At 48.7% G+C, this 20,026-nt stretch overlaps 1 protein-coding gene and 1 long non-coding RNA gene across 3 annotated transcripts in view; one reads left to right on the top strand and one right to left on the bottom strand.

Moving 5' to 3' along the window:
- Positions 1–20,026, bottom strand: part of LOC142603950 (uncharacterized) — a 221,404-nt gene that overhangs the window by 180,055 nt on the left and 21,323 nt on the right. Inside the window, exon 2 of the long non-coding RNA XR_012837844.1 lies at positions 15,118–15,223. This is a non-coding gene — a long non-coding RNA (uncharacterized LOC142603950). The remainder of the gene's footprint in view (positions 1–15,117; positions 15,224–20,026) is intronic.
- ROGDI (rogdi atypical leucine zipper) lies at positions 648–14,335 on the top strand. Of its 2 annotated transcripts, XR_012837838.1 has the most exons (12): positions 726–855; positions 3,443–3,514; positions 4,825–4,907; positions 6,260–6,314; positions 6,842–6,922; positions 9,354–9,449; positions 10,689–10,787; positions 11,271–11,384; positions 12,125–12,174; positions 12,715–12,841; positions 13,405–13,521; positions 14,062–14,335. XR_012837838.1 is itself a non-coding variant. In XM_075767288.1 (11 exons), exons 1-11 carry the CDS (start codon positions 814–816, stop codon positions 13,444–13,446), a joined length of 861 nt encoding a protein of 286 aa, XP_075623403.1. In that variant the 5' UTR covers positions 648–813; the 3' UTR covers positions 13,447–14,335. The 2 variants fall into 2 exon arrangements, 1 of the variants encoding a protein (XP_075623403.1); XM_075767288.1 differs by having other exon boundaries at positions 648–855; positions 13,405–14,335.

Here is a 20,026-nt window from a genome sequence, read left to right as displayed (position 1 = left end):
AGCTCCAGAATACTGGGGTTTGTTGATGCGGGCAGCATTTGCTGTTGAATAGCAATAATGTTCACACCCCGAGACGTAACAGGCTAGTACTGATTAATTTTGTGCTTTAACTAAAGTGCTAGCATGAGGAAGAGCTCAGGTTTAGCACTGTGGCTACAAGCAATGCAGAAAGTGATGGAGCAAGGCCATTGAGGCAGAGGTGTGCTCGCAGCAGAAAGTGGCGGTAGCGGAAGCTTTATGCGCTCTGTGAGTTCCCTTCCAGAACCTTCCTTGCTGATGTGGTGGTGGTGATGATGATGTGTGGCCAGTACATCCAATGTGAGAAGGAAACTGCCACGTTCAATGCAAAGACTTCACTGCCAGTATGAATTTATTTCAATTTCAAAATTTTGAGAAAAAACTGATGCGCCTTCCATGTCTCTACCCATTCTTGAGTAGCTCAGGTTTTTGTTAACCAGCGTACCGCCAGCTATGGCTGGGAGTAATGCAGAGGAAAGAAAATCATACTGCAATAACGAGTTAAGGATCTGCTCTGCAGGTACGAGCCAGAGCTATTGGCAGCGGCGGTGAGGCGCGCGGTGGTTGAAGGATAACGTCACGGTGTCCTTCCCGCGCCGCCCCCCGCCATCACCCCCCGGCCCGCGTGACGCCACGCCTCTGGCACCGCCCCCGCTAAGCCTCGATTGCGAAGGGAGGGCAGCGCTGCCCAATCAGACGCCGCGTCGGCCGCGTTGCCGTGGGCGGGCCGAGGGTGGTGCCTGTAGCCAATTGGGGCAGCCGACGGCGCTGCGAAGGGGCGGGGCCGCTGGCGGGATGGCGGCGGCGATGGCGAGCGTGGCGGAGCGGGCGGTGCTGGTGAGTCGCGAGGGGCGAGTCGGGCGGAGGGCTTGTCGTTGCCGTGGCAACCGGCGGGCGGCCGCTGCCGGGCCCCCCGCAGGCCCGGTCCGGCTGGCCGGGCCCCGGCAGGGGAACCGCGCTCCCCGGTTGGCCCCGGGCGGCAGCGAGACGGTTCCCTGCCCCCGGCCTCCCGCGCCTGGGCTGAGGCGCTCTGTGAGGGCCGCCCGGTCGCCGCCGCACAGGCTGCGGGGCAGCTGCTCGGGCGGCCGCGGCGGGCCCGGAGGGCGGTGCCTGGCCGTGCGGCCGGGACAGGCTTTCGGGCCGGCCCCGGGCTCCGTTGCCGTGCTGCCCTTAGGCCTGCGGCCGCTCAGCAGGCCGTGGTCTCCTGCAGACTTCCCCTTTAGCTGCTTTAACGGTCCGTGCTCTGGTGTTCTCCCCCTGGGCCGTACCAGGGTGGGCTGCGATTGACGTTGCTCCTTGCCTTGGCCTCGGGGGAGCCCGGAGGGAGGTCAGTGCTGGAGGCAGTCCTGCTTACGGTAAACAATGGAACGTGTTACCTGACCTTGATTTGTTTTCACACTCAGTCCAACGCACTGCTTGGTGGAAGACCAGACCTAGCAGAGGGCAGGCAGCCATGTCAAAGCAGCCTTGTTGACTTGTTAAGTGTGGGAAAGATGTAGACCAGCTGACATTGCAGACATCTCTGGGGACATGAGCTGCAAGAAGTAGTGAAAGCTTCCTATCTAGGGAGGCAGTTTGAGAGACACATCCAGGCTAGGCAGAAACCTGCGTGTGGAAACCAGATTTTTCTAAGGTTGATGTGATTTGGAATGATATGACTGGCATTCCTCAAAAATACAGATGTGTAGTGCACAGACATGGTGAATGAACTTGACTTAGTCTGAAATGAATAAAATGAATACTGGGGGGGAAGAACTTTTGCTGTCATTAGGGGAGTGAAGGACACCAGTGATGATTTGAAGTAGAACCATCTGCATGGTGACAGTGGGGTGGAGGCACTAAAGGTATCTGCTTGACCGATGTGGTTTCTGTTCCTTTGGGAACCTGGAGGAGAACGAGTGTTGCAGAGAGTGAAAGAGCAAGGAATCCAATATGATGCCCGGAAACCCAAAACAGGATTAAATGGTGAAAGTCAGTGGTCCTGCACCCACACTGGTTTGCAGGATAACAGAGAATCCTGCCTAAGTTTGTTGTGTGTACCTGCTTTGGGTGAATGTTTGTAGAGAGAAAGCTGTCCTTGTCCTGCTCTTTGTTCAGAGAACTCTTGCATAAGGAGATGTAGTTATTTTGTGTTTCTCGTGGTGAACAGGAACTGTGTAGCAGAGAAACAGCAGGCTTAAAATTTCTGAGTTGACCATACCTTTCTAATTTTTCTGTGGGCAACCTGCTCAATTTATTCCCTTCCACTGCCTTCCATGTGCAAAATTTCTCCACTTCTCTGATGATCTTCTGCATGGGGTCTTGTGGTTTAGGAGGAATGCTTAGCTGTGGTTTGAGGATCTGCTTTATACAGGCCTCTCTGTAGCAGACGATTGATTGAGGCCTGAGGTGGTGTGTCATCAGATCTGAACTTGTTTGTTACTGAATTTGACCAAATGTTTGGGAGTCCTCTGCCTTTCTCTCCTCCCATCCGCTTTTCAGTTTAGCTTGTGCTATTTTAAAGCTGCTGTTGCTTGGTAAAATGCTACTGGGGGGGAGGAGGACCATTTTTGTCTTTGTTTCTCACTGTCTAATTGGCAACACATTTGTCTGTAAGTTGAATCTGTTTTGCTCCTGAAAGTAATTGGTAAGGGATCTCCCTGTCTTTATCTCCACCCATGAGCTTTTCATCTTATTTCCTCTCCCTGTCCTGTTGAGGAAGGGGAGTGGGAGAGGCTGGATGGATGTCTGGCAGCCAGCTAGCCAAGGTCAGCCCACCCCAGCAGCTTAAAAAGATGCCCCAGATTTTGAAGCAGCAAGATCATAGAATCCCAGACTGGTTTGGGTTGGAAGGGACCTCACAGCCCATCCAGTCCCACCCCTGCCATGGGCAGGGACACCCTCCACTAGCCCAGCTTGCCCAAAGCCCCATCCAACCTGGCCTTGAACACTGCCAGGGAGCCAGGGGCAGCCACAGCTTCTCTGGGCAACCTGTGCCAGGGCCTCACCACCCTCACAGGGAAGGATTTCTGCCTCACATCTCATCTCCATCTCCCCTCCTCCAGCTTCAGCCCATACCCCCTTGTCCTGTCACTCCGTGCCCTTGTCACTAGTCCTTCTCCAAAGATATGTACTTTGCTCTGACGTTCACATCCTGTGCTGCCTGTTCTTTCCTAATTCTGTGATTATTGGTACAGTGATTTGTATGAATGCTGTTTTGTTAAAACAAGAATGAGGACGATTCATTTGGCTGGGGTGGAGAAGTGGAGAGTAAGGCCTTTCAATAAATCAGGAAGAAATCTTTTTCTTCTCCTACTAGCCTGTGATTTGAACAGCATGGGCTTAGCAGTATACTTAGAACTTAAATATTTTTCATGTGTGTCTGAGGGATTTATTTCCAGTGTTTCACTTCTAATGATTCCACTGGTATCTTTCCACAATGTAGGAAGAAGAATTTAAATGGCTTTTACAAGAAGAGGTCCATGCTGTTTTGAAACAGCTGCAGGATATTTTGAAGGTAAAGTTAATTTGTTTTGTCTGTTTTTTGTGTTGTGGGTTTGTTCGCTCTCCCATGTAAGGAATGGTGGTAGATTTCCCCTGGGGGAAAAAATACTCAGTAGAGGGTGCACAGAAAGGTTCATCACACATGTCCACTGCTGTTCCAAGTGGTTGCTTGCCCTCTGGTCTTGAGGACTCAAGAATAAAACTGATTTCCCCTAGATTGCTCTGTTCTTGTCCGTTCTCTGAGAGAGCTGCTTTGAAAAGGCACGTAGAGGCAGCCAGACCTGTCTGCTATGCATTTGGCTGAGATGTGAATATTTTTTGGAACAGAGAATCTGGATTTGTGTGTAACTCTGTCATGTGATGGTGGAAATGAGCACGATAGCTTTTAGCTGACAAGCCACTACTTGTGTGGTAATTAGTAGCATGCACTCTCCTCATTCAAAACCATCCTTCACTCTGCATACCCACTTCTCTGCCAGTACCTGCCCCTTTCAGAGGTCTGAACTGTTCAGCTGAACCAGTCCTGAACTGGCCAAAGGGGATTGTGTGCACGAGAGTTGATTGCTCTCCTGCTAGGTTAGTTTTCAACAGGCCCAGCCCCTGGGGTTGGCATGGGTTAGTGGTTCATGCCAGAGCAGAGGCCAAAATGTGGAGGTGAGGGGTGTGCCAGAGGAGGTAGGAGTGCTGTAGTGCTGACCCAGGATGTGACTCAGTAGCAGGTGACAATAACCTGCAGTTTCTGTATATATAGTATCTATTTTGAAGAAGAATTTGTAATAGTTTTAAGGGTGAAGTGTGATTAAAGGACAGTCACCAGCCAGTATAACCAGTCAGGAGGGCTGGCTTTCGCTCCACACATCCCATGTGGATAAGGGACCAGTGGCGCTTGCGCTGTGCAGCCTGAGGCAACAAGCACACTGACAAGGATGCAGCGCCACGGCGCTCAAGGGCATGCAGGGCCAGGTTGTGTGGAGTGCTGCTCCTACTGCAGACAGCTTGGCAACTCCTCTGGGCACTGGCCACCTTGCCTGGCTCTGGCGCATGGAGCTGGAGCGAGGGATTTTCAATGCCTTTCGCCATGAGCCGCACACACTGAGCCTTCTCGTGGACTGTGCCTGTCCTGCAAGAGGACAAGGGAACATCTGTGTGCTCTGCTAGGTGGGTCGCGGGAGGCTTGCAAAGGTGACCGCTCTGTGTGATTGCTCTGTGTTGTGCCACTTGCCAGCATCTGCGTTTCTGCTCTTGCCTAGTCTTTGTTCCTGGCTTGTGGTGTGCTGGGCCCAGGTGGATGCTCCAGCACTCACTCTGTCCTCTCTTGGGCAGGAGGCCTCTCACCGGTTTGCCCTGCCCACCAGTGGCTCAGGAGGAGCCGTCAAGCAGGAGAACTTTGTGCTGAGCACATTGGGGTAAGTGGTCGTGTCAGTCAATGGCTGCTGCTCTGCCAGACCGCTCCAGTGGGGGAGCGGGGGTGTTTGTGCCAGGGGTTTCCCTCAGTAGCAAAGGGCGCTGATCCCTGAGCGTCTGCAGCACCCCCAGAGTAAAGGGGTTTTCTTTAATGTGAGATTTCACCTTCAGGAAAACAAATGAACAAACTCTCGTGGCAGGTTAACGTTAACAGTCTGTAACCATGTTCCGGGGGCTGCCTTAGCCAGACTTGTGCCATTTTCTACCGACACCTATAATATGGTCACTGATTCATGACCGCGTGCTGGGGTGTTGAATCTGTGTGCTGTTGTCAGCAGTTTTGCCAAGGGCATTTTTCTGATTCTGGGTGCAGGGAGTTAAAGTTACAGGACCTGAATTCTGCTCTTGGCTGAATTTCTGACTCTGACCATGGACAAATCTTAACCTTTGTCCTGATCTCCCTAAAATAGCAATAATAAATCTGCTTTGCACAGAGCAAACTGAGATCTGTGCAGAAGATGCTATAGAAGTGCAGTTTTTCTGAAATAGCTGTCCATTTTTTGCATAGGCCTTGGTCTGAATAGTTGCACTCTGGCAGAGGTGGCAAGGTTGGTGCAAAGTAGGAGACCTTAGTCATTAGAAACAGCGTGGTGGGTATTTATTGAATGATCTATGATTCTGTATTGGGTTTGAAGGTTGCATTCTTCAGATCTTAAAGTATTAACATTGATTCTTGTTTTCATTCATTGTTGTTGCAAGGTGGATCTTAAAAAGTGTTGATCTAAAGAGTCTCTGTCTAGTGTATTAAAATGTAAGGTATGGCTAAATTGCATTCTTGAAGGCCCAGGTGCTTCAGTCTTCCCCCCCTGTTCACTGTAGATGTGAGCCATCTTGCAAGACCTTTTAAAGGTTTTGAGGTGTCGTTTTTTTATTTATTTAGGGTTTTTTTTTGGGGGGGGGAGGGATGGGGAGGTTGTAGCTTTCAACTCCCATATGAACTAGGTGGCACTCCAATGTCAGTAATTCATCTAATATTTTGTGTTTGTGCCTGCTAGAGCTATTTGTTGATAGGCAATACATGAAATAAGCATGGGATCAGAAAGGTAATGTTTTAGGCAGGGCAGTTAGGGTGAGGTGGCTCATAAAGAATATGACAGCAGCTGGCTGCAGGCCAAGAGCTGGAGACTTGAAAGTGTGTGTGTAGAGTTCATCTGCATCCCCTAGCTGACCCCTGGAAGGAAGGGAACTTGGCTGGCTACATGGGACAAGGAGAGGTAGTGTCAGATTAGCAGTTTCGGTAGGTGCCTCTTGCCTCCTGTGACTTGTGTTGCCCAGATCCTTCTTCTCATTCCAGCACAGACCAAGTGAAAGGTGTGTTGACGCTGCAGGGAGATGCCCTGTGTCAAGCTGTGAGTACTTGCCGTGCTTCTTGCTTTGAACAACTATCAAGGGGTGGGAATCATCCTTATTACACTTTGACCTCAAAGGAGAGGTCATCCTTATTATGCTTTACCAGTGATCAATAAGTATTCTTTGTCTGTCTTCCTTAATAGGCATTAAAACCTTCACGTTACAGCAACTTTTGAAATTTGTCAAGATCTAGCATCTAACGCCCCCCCCCACCCCCGTCGTAAGTGGAGTTGACTTTCATGGGGATTCCTTGCCTCTACCGCTGTTGTTGTGTAATATCAAATTTCCTTGGGGGCCTTCTGAGATGAAGTCATGTGTCCTGCCTGGATCCCGATTCACTAAATGCCTTTCAACTTATCTTTTGTATTAACATCTTCCTGTAGGAGGACTGAGATTCTGGCCATGCCAGGACTGCTGAAAGCAGCTTGCCAAGATGGTCTGGGAGACAGAATGGAGTGTGACAGGCAGTCTCCATGTTCTGCCTATGGGGATTGCTTGTTCTCACGTGTTTGTTTCTTTCTTCAAGGATGTTAATCTGAAAATGCCCAGAAATAATCAGCTCCTGCACTTTGCATTTCGGGAAGACAAGCAGTGGAAATTGCAGCAGGTACTATTAACTTTAAATGCCTATTCCTCCAGCATCCACAACCTCCAAGCAGCAGTTGTACCTTCTCACTTTCTAAGAGAAAAGGTTATGCCTATCCCACAGTAGCTCCAGTGGTAAAAGCTAAGGGAGGAATCAGATGCAATTAAATTCAGTTATGGTGGTAGGAGAGAGAGAGAGGTAGTTTCTGCTTGTTCCTGAAACACCAGCAAGCTGAAGGCTGTCTGCATAGCAGTCATAATCCTTTAACAGGGGTGCCTAGGGTGCTTGTGCCGTACTCACCTTGTGTTTGCTTGTAAAACCCAGGCTAGCGGGGCAAAGAGCAAATTCAGAGGCTTTGAGTAGCTTGCTCTCATTCTCTTATGGAAGCATTTCTTTATGCTGAGAACAAATTTCACTGCATTGTGCTCTTGTAGCATAGCTGAGTTCCCTCGGTTAAGGAGTTAAAGGGACATGGCTATCCAGCACATTGAACCTCTTTCCCACTATTTTGCTGGGAGATACCTGGTGTCAGGACCCATCTATTGCCTGATCTTGAAGACATTGTTTCCCACAGTTACTTTGTCATAGCTGAATCATTTGGAAATATATATATATATATATTCCATGTGCTTTGCTACACCATGGCTCAGATTTTTCTAGGTGATCAGTGCGTTTGGTCTTGAGTGCAGTTTCCAACAGCCGTTTTGGCAGCAGAATAAAAGCTCTACCTGGTAACTTTGTAGAACTCTAGAAAATTGTGTACTTGAGATGTTAGTGCTAAACTTGACAGAGTTTACTTAAGCCTAACAACAAGGCAATGAAGTTTTTGTGATAACGCTCAGTATTGCATCCTGTTTTGTGGGTGTTTTGTATTGCTGCCTGGTTGATAGGCTTCTACCAGCTTTTATGGAAAACACCTTCCTTTATTTACCTGGTAGAGTTTTGTGTTCTAATGTTGTTCGGATGTGGAATGCGAGTGTCTAAAGGACTCTGTGCAGGAGCATTTACAGTGATTATGTGGAGATCTTTGTGCTGTCTGAATTAAAAATTAGTATCTCAAAGTATTATGAGTTTCTTCCCTTAGTGAGTGGTGCCAGTTGAAGTTTTGTTTCTCTGTGCAAATTCAAGTCATTGGTAAGAAATAGGCACATTTTTGAGGAACACAAGTGCAGCACACAAATTTTGAGGAACTGTATTAGAAAACAGAGCAAAATCAAGGGGGAATAGGAATGAAGCAAGTCCTTATAGTAGCAGGATTGGCATTGCTGCCAGGAACCACTTAGCTTGCTCAAAAGCATCTGGGAGATGTAAAGGCTGGAAGTGGTGATGTCTGGAGATGCCATAGCCTAAGTACCTGCAGAGTCTCTCCTGTAGTCTGGCAGTGGACTTTATCATCTCTTTCTTCTCTGTGTAGCCTCCAGTGCCTTGTGCTTTCTAAGAGCAGTGCTATTCTGTGATCCCTGAGCTCCAGGTGAGAAGGAACCAGTGCTCACATCTGTGTCAGGAAGGCCTCTACAAGGCTGAGCTGGGATCTGGGGTTGCTGGGGAGCAGTGTAGATGTATCAGACTACAAATATCCCAAGCTATGTTATCCATCTCCCAGCAGCCACCTTTCATACAGGCTTCCCTGCTTACCTTTTCCATTTATTGCACCCTCAGATTTACCCCTTTGTTGTTTTTTTTTTTCAATTTTCCTGCTGCTGCCTGGAATTGAACACAAGTCACTTTCTCCTAGGGCCATTTTCTTCTTCCTCTGGTTTGTCCTTCCTCCCATGGGAGTGTATCACCACTGGGATACACTTACCAACCTTGCATTGATAATTGTCTCCTGGCTGTAAGTGGTCTTGCTTGAAAGGGACTTGAGCTAGTCGTGTCCTGAGCCTGGTCAAGTTCCACACAAGCAGCGCAATGGCAGCTTCTTTATGCTGGAGATAGCTCTCAACCCCAACAATTACAGTTTAGAAGGACTCTGAAAATACTGCCAGAGACACTATATTAGAAATCAAGATTTACTGCTCATTGCTGCTATTGCTGTAATTTATGTCATTGGTTTTAGCTCTTATAGTTCCTAAGGAAGACATCATTATTCGTGTTGCTAAACCTGACTGAAATATATCATCAACAGTGAGAATTCTTACCTGAACAGTCATGATCAGGATGAGAGTGCCTGATGTCACTGTTCCTTCAGGGCAGCAGCGATATTTTTATTGACGATCCAGGTTGTAGCTATCAGACTGTTTTGCATCTCCAGTCCTTGAGTGAAGAACCCAGTGATGCATCTGGGCAGCAGTGGTTGATTTGTGTTAGCAAGTGTCCGGTACTCACAGAGAAATGTCCTTAACATTTGAGAAACCACCATTTTCTTAGGGCCAACAAGATAATCAGGAAAACCTCTACTTCCTAGTGTGTGTTATAGAGTTTCTTTAACGGGGCTGCATTTGTACCTTTGCAGATCCAGGATGCTAGAAACCATGTTAATCAAGCCATTTACCTGCTTATGAACAGAGATGTAAACTACCAGTTCAAAACAGGCTCGGAGGTCCTCAAGGTGAGGAGAAAGTCCTGTCTACTTGAGTAGGAACGTGCATTTTTCTTCCCTCCATTTGTTGTTTTAAATACAGTTAATGCATGTTACTATCTTGAGTCTATTACTGGAAATGGATTCCCCAGTTGTACACCTGTGTACTTGTGTCAAGGAGTGTTCACGTGACTTCATATTTGATAGGAATCCATAGCAGTTTATCATCAGTAACAGGGTTGTACATCGTGGTGAATGGTAGTTGCGAGCAGTCAGTGCCCTGTTGCACAGCAGCGATATTCTGGGAGCATCTGCCTTGGTGTTTTTTTGGATGATGTGGTTACACAGCTCATGCTCTTCCCTGTCAGTCAGTGCTTTTGGGGGGAGAAGAAATGAGTCATCAGCACACAAAAGATTACAGTTAATACTCATGATTTACTGATGATTTGAAAGTGACTTCTCATTGCTAGTAGTGGTTGATGTGGTCTGATACAGACCAGCTGCTGCATGGCAATAAAACTCAGCCCTCTGCTTGGAAATGCTCTCTGAAGCTACCAGAGTTTCAGCTCACTCATTAGACTCCATCACAATATCAAACATGAGAAAGCTAAACCTTTTTAGTTTCCACATGGGCATGGGTTGCCAATAAGAAGAAGCTGGGTAATAAATTTACTTTTGGGTGGAAGTAGGAGGGAGAAATTAGTCATAATATGAAACGCCTTAATCTTAACTGTTATGAGCTCTGTAGCCAACATATGTTGCTTTCCACTTTTTTTTTTTCTGTAAAAATAGAGCCTTTGAACCATGGTTTCTGGCAGGATTGGACTCACGATGAGCTGGCTCTTTTCTCTGGTACCCTAGCTTATAGATGGTTATGAACGAGTGGGCCTATTCAGCAGTTGTTGTACCCATGATGTGGGAATGGGGAGAACTAGAACACAGCTTGTTGTTTTTCCTTACTGCCTGCTCTTCAGAAGAGCTGATGATGAGTTTGTTGATGCTTCTGTGGCATCAAGTAATTGATCTCATGTTCTCTTATTCTTCTAATGAATAGCTGCTCTCTTTTCAGTTCCTGGTATTAAACACTCCTGGCCTCTCTCACAAGTGTCTATGACGGTGGTAACAGTTAAACTGCATCCCTGAATTCCTGGAAGGGTTGGGAGGTGATGGTTGTTATAACACGTGCAAAAGGCTGTAGGATTCTGCAGCATGCTATCCAGAGCTGTCCAGGGATTGCCACTCAGCAGCATACCGTACGTTATCTTGTAGCTTATGGATGCTGTGATGTTACAGCTCTCAAGAGCCCGGAATCGGCTTACAACTCCAGCGACTCTGACTCTACCAGAAATTGCCTCCAGTGGTCTCACAGTAAGTACGTGGTGGTCTAGATCTCCATACAGTCTGGCAGCACACAACAGTTAGGATAGTGTGCTGCATCCTGGTGGAAGGGGATTTCTGAAGTGTCTCCTGAGACAGAAAGAGAGAGCTGAAGTAGCTGTAAACCCTGCGCATTTTTGGCTGCTCTGGATTTTCCTCTGGGAAAGCAGATGACTTGGGCATGAGGACTCTGGTTCTCAGAGAGTAAGTTCTGTTCTCTGCCCAGGAAGCTCATCCAGGGATGATTTCCCCTTGTGAACACTGCTCCATCCTCTTTTGTCTCCATCATGCACACACCATTTGATCAAGTGCAGCAAGAGGAGCAACCATTGCCTGCAAGCTGCTCAGTCTTTCTTTTCCTAATGTCCCTCTCACTGTGGGGTAACTAGCATGGCTTAGAAAAAGGTAGTAATTTCCCAGCATTAGAAATAATTGTCCTTTCACTGACAAAGAAACTACTTATTTTCTCACCAGAAAATGTTCACACCTGCTCTGCCTCCAGATATCCTTGTGAATTTCTATATTAACCTGAATAAGCTGTGCCTGACTGTCTACCAACTCCATGTGCTGCAGCCCAGCACAACCAAGGTGATGCTTACTGTCTCTTGAGCCTCGTTTATTTACCTCTCCCTATGTCCCTCTGTGAGGAGGAGATGGCACTGCTACGTTGTGCGATGTTATATGCATAAGATAATGCAGAAGTGACTGTAACTGGTGCTAAGTATCTGTGTTTAGATCTGCTGCAGACAGTTTGGGGCATGACCACTTAGCCCAGAAGAAAATAGCAGTGCTCTGGAGAAAGCCAGTAACTATTCTTTGCCAAGTAATGCTTTGTCTTACAATACAGTTTGATAATTTTGTGTAATTTTGGAAGGGCATAATTGTATTAATCCTGTTTACATTGAAGTAACATCTTGGATTTTCTGAATGTTTTCATGGATGCGTTTCTGCTTCACTTGTTGTATTTGGGTCAGCTTGATGTCCTGTAAAACCAGAATTAAACTCTTAAGCTTTATGAAATGCAGTCCTCCCATACAGATATTTTTCCTAAAAATCTATCTTTTGTTTTTCTTCTGGATCTTCTCGTCTTATTTTTGTGGTGCTAAAATTTGGAGCTAAGTTGGACTCAGCCACTGTGTTGAATTGTTTTCATGAAGGAGCAGGAAGGGATCAAATGACATAGATTCCATATGAATGGAGTATTCAGGCAGATACAGTATAGTCATTTCTTGATGTCAGGCTGCTGAAAGTGCAAACCTTAAATGTCCTCCTTCTAAGTAGGCTGTTTACTGCGTCAAAATTCTAATGACCTTTTCCTTCTCTTCTAGAACTTCAAACCTGCTGGAGGGTCCATTTTACACAACCCTGGAGCCATGTTGTAAGTACAGTCACTGCAAGGGCTGTGTAACAGGTATAGGAGTATGCTGAGGATGAGAACCAAATGGCTGTACGCAGTGTTGATGATAGCATCTGTTGAGTGGGGAAGCTGCCACTTGCTGTGGCTGTGCCTGTGTGAATGCACAGGTACCCATAGCAGTATTTCTTTAATGACTCAGTCACAAAGGCCGAAGATGGGGCTTTTCAGGATACAGCCCACCCATACGGTGCCATGAGTTTGTCTGGAGATCAGAGTTGTCAACCAAAATGAACGTTAGGTTATAGGCATTGCCATCTGCATTTCTTGCCTCTCTGCCTCTCCGGGAAGTGGCAAAGTTTCTACCTTAACCATGTGAGATTTAGCTTAGCTCTAAACCTGGTCAGAGATAGACTGAGTATTTGCATTCTGTAACTTTGCCAGGTGCTGCTTTAAATTTAGTAGAAATCATAATGATCTCTTCTATGAGAATGGAGGACAGTTGAGTTTTATGTTCTATGCTGTTGTGTGTGAAGCTGTGCTCCTGTTTTTCCCCCACTCCAGTGAGATTGGCAACCAGCGGTATGAAGTCAGCCATGTCCATAAGGTGGAATGTGTTGTCCCGTGGTTAAATGATGCCCTTGTCTTCTTCACAGTTTCACTGCAGCTTTGCCAGCAACTGAAGGACAAGGTAATGACCTTAGAGAAGGGGCTTTGTTTTTAACTCTGGATTTTGAGAGGACCTCAGATGTCCTAAAAATCTGATGTGATATTTTTCTGTACAACTTATATATAAACTGAAAATGAGTGATGAGTCAATGCTCTGGAGCCAGGGAGCTGGCTGACACTGCCTGGCAGACAGCCGTATGGGATAAATGTAGTAGCATGGCAGACGTGTTTGCTGAACCTAGTGACAAGATGGAGAGGAGCAGTTAGAAACTTTTGTGTTCTCAGTCGTGAGCTGGGTGTGAGAAAATGCCAGGTTGCTGGAGAGGAGGCATGGAGACCTCAGCAATCTAGATTCCAGTAGACCAACGTTCAGTTCCAGCTCTGCAGCTGACCTGGCTGCCACTTTGAGCAAGTAACTTTGTTCTCAAGCCTCTTCAGTGACAACAGCAGCAAATCTGCCCTTCTCCAGTGCAGTGCTGAAGTGTGTAACGCTGTAAAGCTCAATCTTAATACATGTGTTATATGCGCTTTCTTCTATGGCCCAAGGGATACAGGAACTTATCTGCTTTTCTTCGTGTTTTCCAGATCTCTGTTTTCTCCAGTTACTGGAACTACAGGCCATATTAATTTTCTGTGGAGTATCCAAGCCCTTACAGTACTTCCAGTGTCTCCGTTTGTTTTCTACATGCCAGCTGAGTCCAGGTCAGCCTGAGGAGTGCTGTGGTTCACTACCATGTCGCCCTCTATCGGGTGGGGTCAGTGTATCCAGAGACACAACCTTAGTAGCCTTGTCTGGGACTGCTGCATAAGCACGGCACCAAGAAATGCTGTGTGCTTGGCAAGAGCTTCCACCTGTCTTTGTTCTCATGTGCGTTGTGTGGCCTACACTTTCCGAGCCTCTAATGAATTACATTAGTCCATTACAAGGAATGGGGAGCTGTGGACTCTCACTAACTGTATTTGCAAACAGTGCTGTAACTAACTGCTGGACTGGGAGGTGGCTGAGAAGGGATGAAGACAGACTAATGTAACATACCACAAAAAGCGTAGGGCATGTTGCTCCATGTATGTTGTTGTGATCTGGTCTGGCTGTGGTTATGACCTGCCCTGAGCTTCTCCCTCTCCTATCTGTTCTGTCCATGCCCATGTTAATTGATTCCCCTTTCGGGGATATTCTTACCTGCTGCTGTTTGAACTCTTTTTTTCCCTGGCATTAATGTGATAATATTTTTTTTTCCGAAGCCCTAGTTGGGCCAATTGATTTTTTCCAGGTTTAGTATCTTGTTTTCACTGCCAGCCTTTGGAGTTGCCTCAGTACCTTGAGCAGAGCTGTGCAGTCTCACATCCTGTCATTAAACCCAAAGTGAGTACCACATTGTTCCTACAACTTGCTGTCTACCTATAGATGCTACAGTATGTAACTCATCCCTCCAGACTTTAATTACTGTGAAATAAAGATCCTCAGACCTGCCATGCTCCTGTGGGCTGTCAGTGCTGAGAATGAAAGAGCATCAAAGATTATGTGCTGTCTTATAAGTGAGTGGTTGTTCTGAGTTCCGCGTGCTGGATAACCGTTTGCCTTACTTGGAGGACAGCAGTGGTCTCTGCGGGCAGAGCCAGGCAGCTCTTTGAAGGCTGGGCCTAGTTTACGTAGCCTCAGCTGTCCTGACACCCGAGTACTACCTGAAGTACTTTTCCCTTGACAGTCATGTTTAAAGGGCTGTAGGTAGTGAGACTGGGTTGGTTCATGGAGCTGGCTGTCAAGTGATGAGCAAGCATCACCTGTCACTTGCTTGGTTCCAGCTAGCCCTGTCCAGCCTGTGTTTCTGGTGGCTTTCCTCGCTGGAGTACCTTACCGAGGAGCCTACATGTGCGCTGAGGTGAAGACTTGTACTGGGTTTGTGTGGCAAGGTTTTGGTAGCGGGGAGGCTACAGGGGTGGCTTCTGCGAGAAGCTGCTAAAAGCTTCCCCCATGTCCGATAGAGCCAATGGCAGCCAGCTCCAAGACGGACCTGCCGCTGGCCAAGGCTGAGCCCATCAGCAACAGTGGTAGTGCCTCTGTGATAACATATTCAAGAAGAAAAAAAAAACAACCTCGGAGAGCTTTTGCAGCCAGAGAGAGGAGTGAGATGTGAGAAACTGCAGACACCCAGGTCAGTGCAGAAGGAGGGGCAGGAGGTGCTCCAGGTGCCGGAGCAGAGATCCCCCTGCAGCCCGTGATGAGGCAGGCTGTCCCCCTGCAGCCCATGGAGGAAGGATGAGGGGGTGTAGAGATTCCACCTGCAGCCCATGGAGGACCCCACACCAGAGCAAGCTCCTGGCAGGACCTGCGGACCCGTGAAGAGGGGAGCCCACGCTGGAGCAGGTTTGCTGGCAGGACTTGTGACCCCATGGGGGACCCACGCTGGAGCAGTTTGCTCCTGAAGGTCTGCACCCTGTGGGAGAGACCCACGCTGGAGCAGTTCGTGAAGGACTGCAGCCTGTGGGAAGGACTCACATTGGAGAAGTTGGTGGAGGACTATCTCTCATGGGAGGGACTCCACGCTGGAGCAAGGGAATGATGAGAGGAGTCCTCCCCCTGAGGATGAAGAAGTGGCAGAAACACTGTGTCATGAACTGACCGTAACTCCCACTCCCCGTCCCCCTGTGCTGCTGGGGGGGCAGAGGTTGAAGCCGGGAGTGAATTGAGCCCGGGAAGATGGGAGGGGTGGGGGGAGGTGTTCTAGATTTTATTTTATTTCTCATTCCTCTACTCTGTTTTGGTGGGCACCTGGCCTCCAGCCAGGTTCAGCCTGCCACAGGACCGCAGGCTCACTAATGTCCCTACAAAACCAGGGCCATTGGAGCTTATCTTGACAGCATGGTTGGGAAACACCAGGATCCTGGTGTTTTCGGAGTGCTATCCAGAACAATGCGCTCATAAGGAAGAGATCACAGAACAGTTGAGGTTGAAAGGGGACCTCTGGGTTCTATCTGGTCCAATTCCCCTGCTTAAGCAGGGCCACCCAAAGCTGGTCTCCCAGGACCATGCCCAGATGGCTTTTTAATAGCTCTAAGGATGGAGACTAGAAGTAGATATTTTGCTTTGATTTTTTTTTTTTTCTGTATAGACCTCAGCTATGGGCATGAGTGGCCTGTGTTGTCTGCAACCTCCCTTTCTGTCCCTTTGTGAGATCCCTGGGATCCTGAGTGTGTTAGTGCCAGCCTTGTTACTGCTGCAGCCTCCTCTGAGGACTTGACACTTGGTACTGTGCTTGGTCTAATGCATGCTAGTATGAAGGCTGCAGGCAGTAAGAGAGCCTACAAATGAGTATCAGGCTGTGACTGATGAATGTGTTTGTTAGTAAGTAATGAAAGGTGGAAGGTAGAGAGGCCTGGATGGGCTGATGCAATAGCAGACTCATTACTGATTCCAGTCAGTTAGTCTTATGACTAGCTGTGGTCATGACCCTGGGTATGCATTTACCAACCCTTGCTCTGTTCCAGACCATTCTCTGCTTAGAAAGTGATTGCGCATGTGTGGAACTGCTCACCAATAACAGCTTCTCGGATGAGAGTATTTTTATAGTTAATAACCTCTCTGGAGCTGTCTGGGCTCTTCTTTAACACTCCCTGTGTGTGGAGTAGGTTCCTTTTTTAATTCACGCTAGTGCATGCGATCCAGTCAATGTTGCCATATCCCCTCCAACTCAGCTTCCTGCTGATAGGGATATAACATGCAACGCAGTGAGAGTTGTTTTCTGCTGAATGAAAATAGTCGTCTTCAGTTCTGGAGGGCAGGAGTGTGCAAAATGGAATACCTGTCCTGATTCCAGCTCTAATGCATGCTGGCTGTCATGAAGACTGCTAGGTGGCAGTGGTAGGTGCTACAGAACACTGCCTAGGTTACTGTTATAGAAGAACAGGGTAACAGCAAGGTAGGTGAGATTCCACAGGAGAGGCTGGCCCAGAGCTTTCTCTTTGGTGCCCCAAGCATCCTCTGCGAAGGCCATAGGGAGGAGGGAGCCGCTGCTCCCTTGCACAGAGCAGTTTCATCTTCATGTGCTTTTATGTCCCATGGGAGGAGTGAGGCAAACTATTTCTACAAGTTGATGCAGCACGTAAAGGCTTACTGATGACATGCTCCAAACATCTCTACAGGGACTAAAAAGCTTCCCAGAAGCTGTGGCTGTGCTTTGAAGCATCTTTTGAGCCTTGTGCTGCCTCTTTTAATGGATGTTCACAGCCAGGGACAGTTCTATGCTTTGCTTTCAGTCCTGCTGGAAATTACGCCTGTAATGGAAGGGCTGGAGCCCAAAACCCTGAAAAGAAGCATAGCTGGGCCTTCCATTCAGCTGGGCCTCCCCAGAAGGGATCTTATTGTGAGGTTTTGGTGATCAGCAAGTGTGAGCTTGGAAAATTATTCCAGTCTCTAGCTGGAGGGAAAGAATAGTTTCTCCTGCTTTCTCCTTGCCCTCGCTCCCTGGCAGTTCCCATGGCTGCTGGCTCTGCATGGGGGAGCACCTGTTCTCCACTTTGGCTGCAGTAGCTGAGGATGATCTGTGGCTTGTAGCTGAAAAGTCTGCATTAAGGTACTGCATTGTACAGGGATTGTGGGGTGGACTGACTTGAGTCGGTGTATTGGCATTGGTTGGCATTGCAGGTACTGTGCAAGGGGTTTGCATTCATCCATGTGCAGAGAAAAGAAAGGGCAGTTGCTGACGTTGTAGAGGAGGATGGAAGTGGCTGGGCAGCTCCTGGCACTCAAGGTGAAGATAAGAGTCTGATTTCTAAGGTGCAGCAGAGGGAAGAAACGGGCAGAGTCGTTCTGTCCAGCCATGAGGTGGAGGTGGGCTTAGGGCTCCATAGCCATAGGTTGTCTATGCCCACTTTCCTTCTGGGAACCTAATTGTTTTGGAAAAGGGATGTGTCATTGTAAAGAGGAGGAGAAGGAGTTTGGATGTGCATGAACACACAAACTGAAATAGTCTCCATGCTTTGTCCTTGCTCAAGCCCAGGTACCGCTTCCCTCCCCCAGAACAGTGCAACAGTCCTGAGCACATCTGTGCCTGCCCAACCACATCCAGCCTGTTCTCTCTTTCCCATCACCTTCCCTGTGTGAATGTGTCTCCCTGCCACGTGGGAGCTGGACACCTGAGACATGAGTGTGTCCCTGCAGGGGAGAGCAGGGTCTGTCCAGTGCTCTGCCTGCTTTCCTCCCCTGCCCCCCCATTTCAACCAGCAACAGATACTGCAGAGCCGGCCTCAGCCTTGGGAGCTCCTGTGTGTCCCGGGTCATTCTTGGGTGAGTAGGCTGGGTTTTATCACCTTGTGTTGTTTGGGGGAGTCGCAGCAGCGGATAAGCACCAGGAGTAGCAGCAGAAGCACAGTCCCTGGAGAAAAGCAAGCAGTTACATCAGCCTGGTAGCACCCCACGTTTCAGCAAGTAACCTCTTGGCTGTCTGCTCTCCTTTTCCCCATTAGCATCGCAGCACTTTGCGTGAAGTGCTGTACGTCACACAGGGCATGGAAATCCCACAAACACCATCTGAGACCAGGCTGGTCGAACTGTGCTAGTGTTAGGCAGGGTGGTGGCATGGCTGTGAAAGTCGTCTCGCAACCAGGGGAGGTTACACGTGGAATGTTTCCTTGGGGCTCCTGTATCTTTGCTGCTGTTGCTGCCCTTGCCAGCTGAATGTAAATGGAGTGGCCACCCTCTGCATTCTTCCTCCAGGGCTGTGCTGCTTGGGGACTGCATGAGTTGCTGGGATTAAGGCAGCTGCTTACCAAGAGAAGCTGTCTGGCACATGCCTCGAGCTGAGGTATGCACCCACCCACAAAGATGAACAAGATGGCAAAGGCTGGGATGTCATACTCAGTCTCAAAGAACTTTTTTCTTGCCAGCCAGCTCAGGACATCGCAGGTCTCATTTTCCAGGTCTGGGCTTTGGCTCGTCATCCCCAGCTCTGCCCAGAGCTTATCCAGGTAGTGGACCCATGGACCTGCTGGGCAGCAAGACAGCCCCTGCGAGCAGGGGGAATGGGAAGACAAATGCAGCCATGCACTGCTGGTCCCTCACTGGAGGACGCAGTGTGTCACCTGGGGACAGGGTGATCCTTACAACCCTGTCACCAAATATGGGATAATAAACTCTCCAATACTCCACTTTTAGTATTAGAAAGCAGGCATTCTTTATTATGGTGCCGGATGCACGGGGGATAGCTCTGCCTATCGTGCTGTGGTGGGTTGACCTTGGCTGGAGGCCAGGTGCCCACCAGAGCCACTCTATCACTGCCCTTGTTCACTAGACAGGGGAGAAAAGGCGTAACAAAAAGCTTGTGGGTCAAGGTAAGGACAGGGAGAGATCACTCACTAGTTATCATCACAAGCAAAACAGACTGAACTTAGGGAGGGAATTCATCTAATTTATTACTAAGCAAAACAGAGTAGAGGAATGAGAAATAAAATAAAATCTTAGAACACCTCCCCCCACCCCTCCCATCTTCCTGGGCTCAACTTCACTCCCAGCTTCAACCTCCGCCCCCCCTCAGCGGCACAGGGGGATGGGGAATGGGGGTTACGATCAGTTCATCACGTGGTGTTTCTGCCGCTTCTTCCTCCTCAGGAGGAGGACTCCTCTCATCGTTCCCTTGCTCCAGCGTGGGGTCCTTTTCACGGGAGACGGTCCTTCACGACCTTCTCCAACGTGAGTCTCTCCCACAGGCTGCAGTCCTTCACGAACTGCTCCAGCATGGTCTCTCCCACAGGGTGCAGACCTTCAGGAGCAGATTGCTCCAGCGTGGGTCCCCCACGGGGTCACAAGTCCTGCCAGCAAACCTGCTCCGGCGTGGGGTCCTCTCTCCATGGGTCCGCAGGTCCTGCCAGGATCTTGCTCCAGTGTGGGCTTCCCACGGGGCCACAGCCTCCTTCAGGTGTCTCCACCTGCTCCGGCGTGGGGTCCTCCACGGGCTGCAGGTGGAATCTCTACACCCCCTCATCCTTCCTCCATGGGCTGCAGGGGGACAGCCTGCCTCACCATGGTCTTCACCACGGGCTGCAGGGGGATCTCTGCTCCGGCACCTGGAGCACCTCCTGCCCCTCCTTCTGCACTGACCTTGGTGTCTGCAGAGTTTCTCACATCTTCTCACTCCTCTCTCCAGCTACAAAAGCTCTCCCTGTTTTGTTTTCCTTCTTACATATGTTATCACAGAGGCGCTGATTGGCTTGG

The sequence above is a fragment of the Balearica regulorum genome, chromosome 15, assembly GCF_011004875.1.
Source record: "Balearica regulorum gibbericeps isolate bBalReg1 chromosome 15, bBalReg1.pri, whole genome shotgun sequence".
Taxonomy (NCBI): domain Eukaryota; kingdom Metazoa; phylum Chordata; class Aves; order Gruiformes; family Gruidae; genus Balearica; species Balearica regulorum.
Note: the sequence above shows the minus strand (reverse complement) of the source record. Positions and strands in the feature narration are given on the sequence as shown.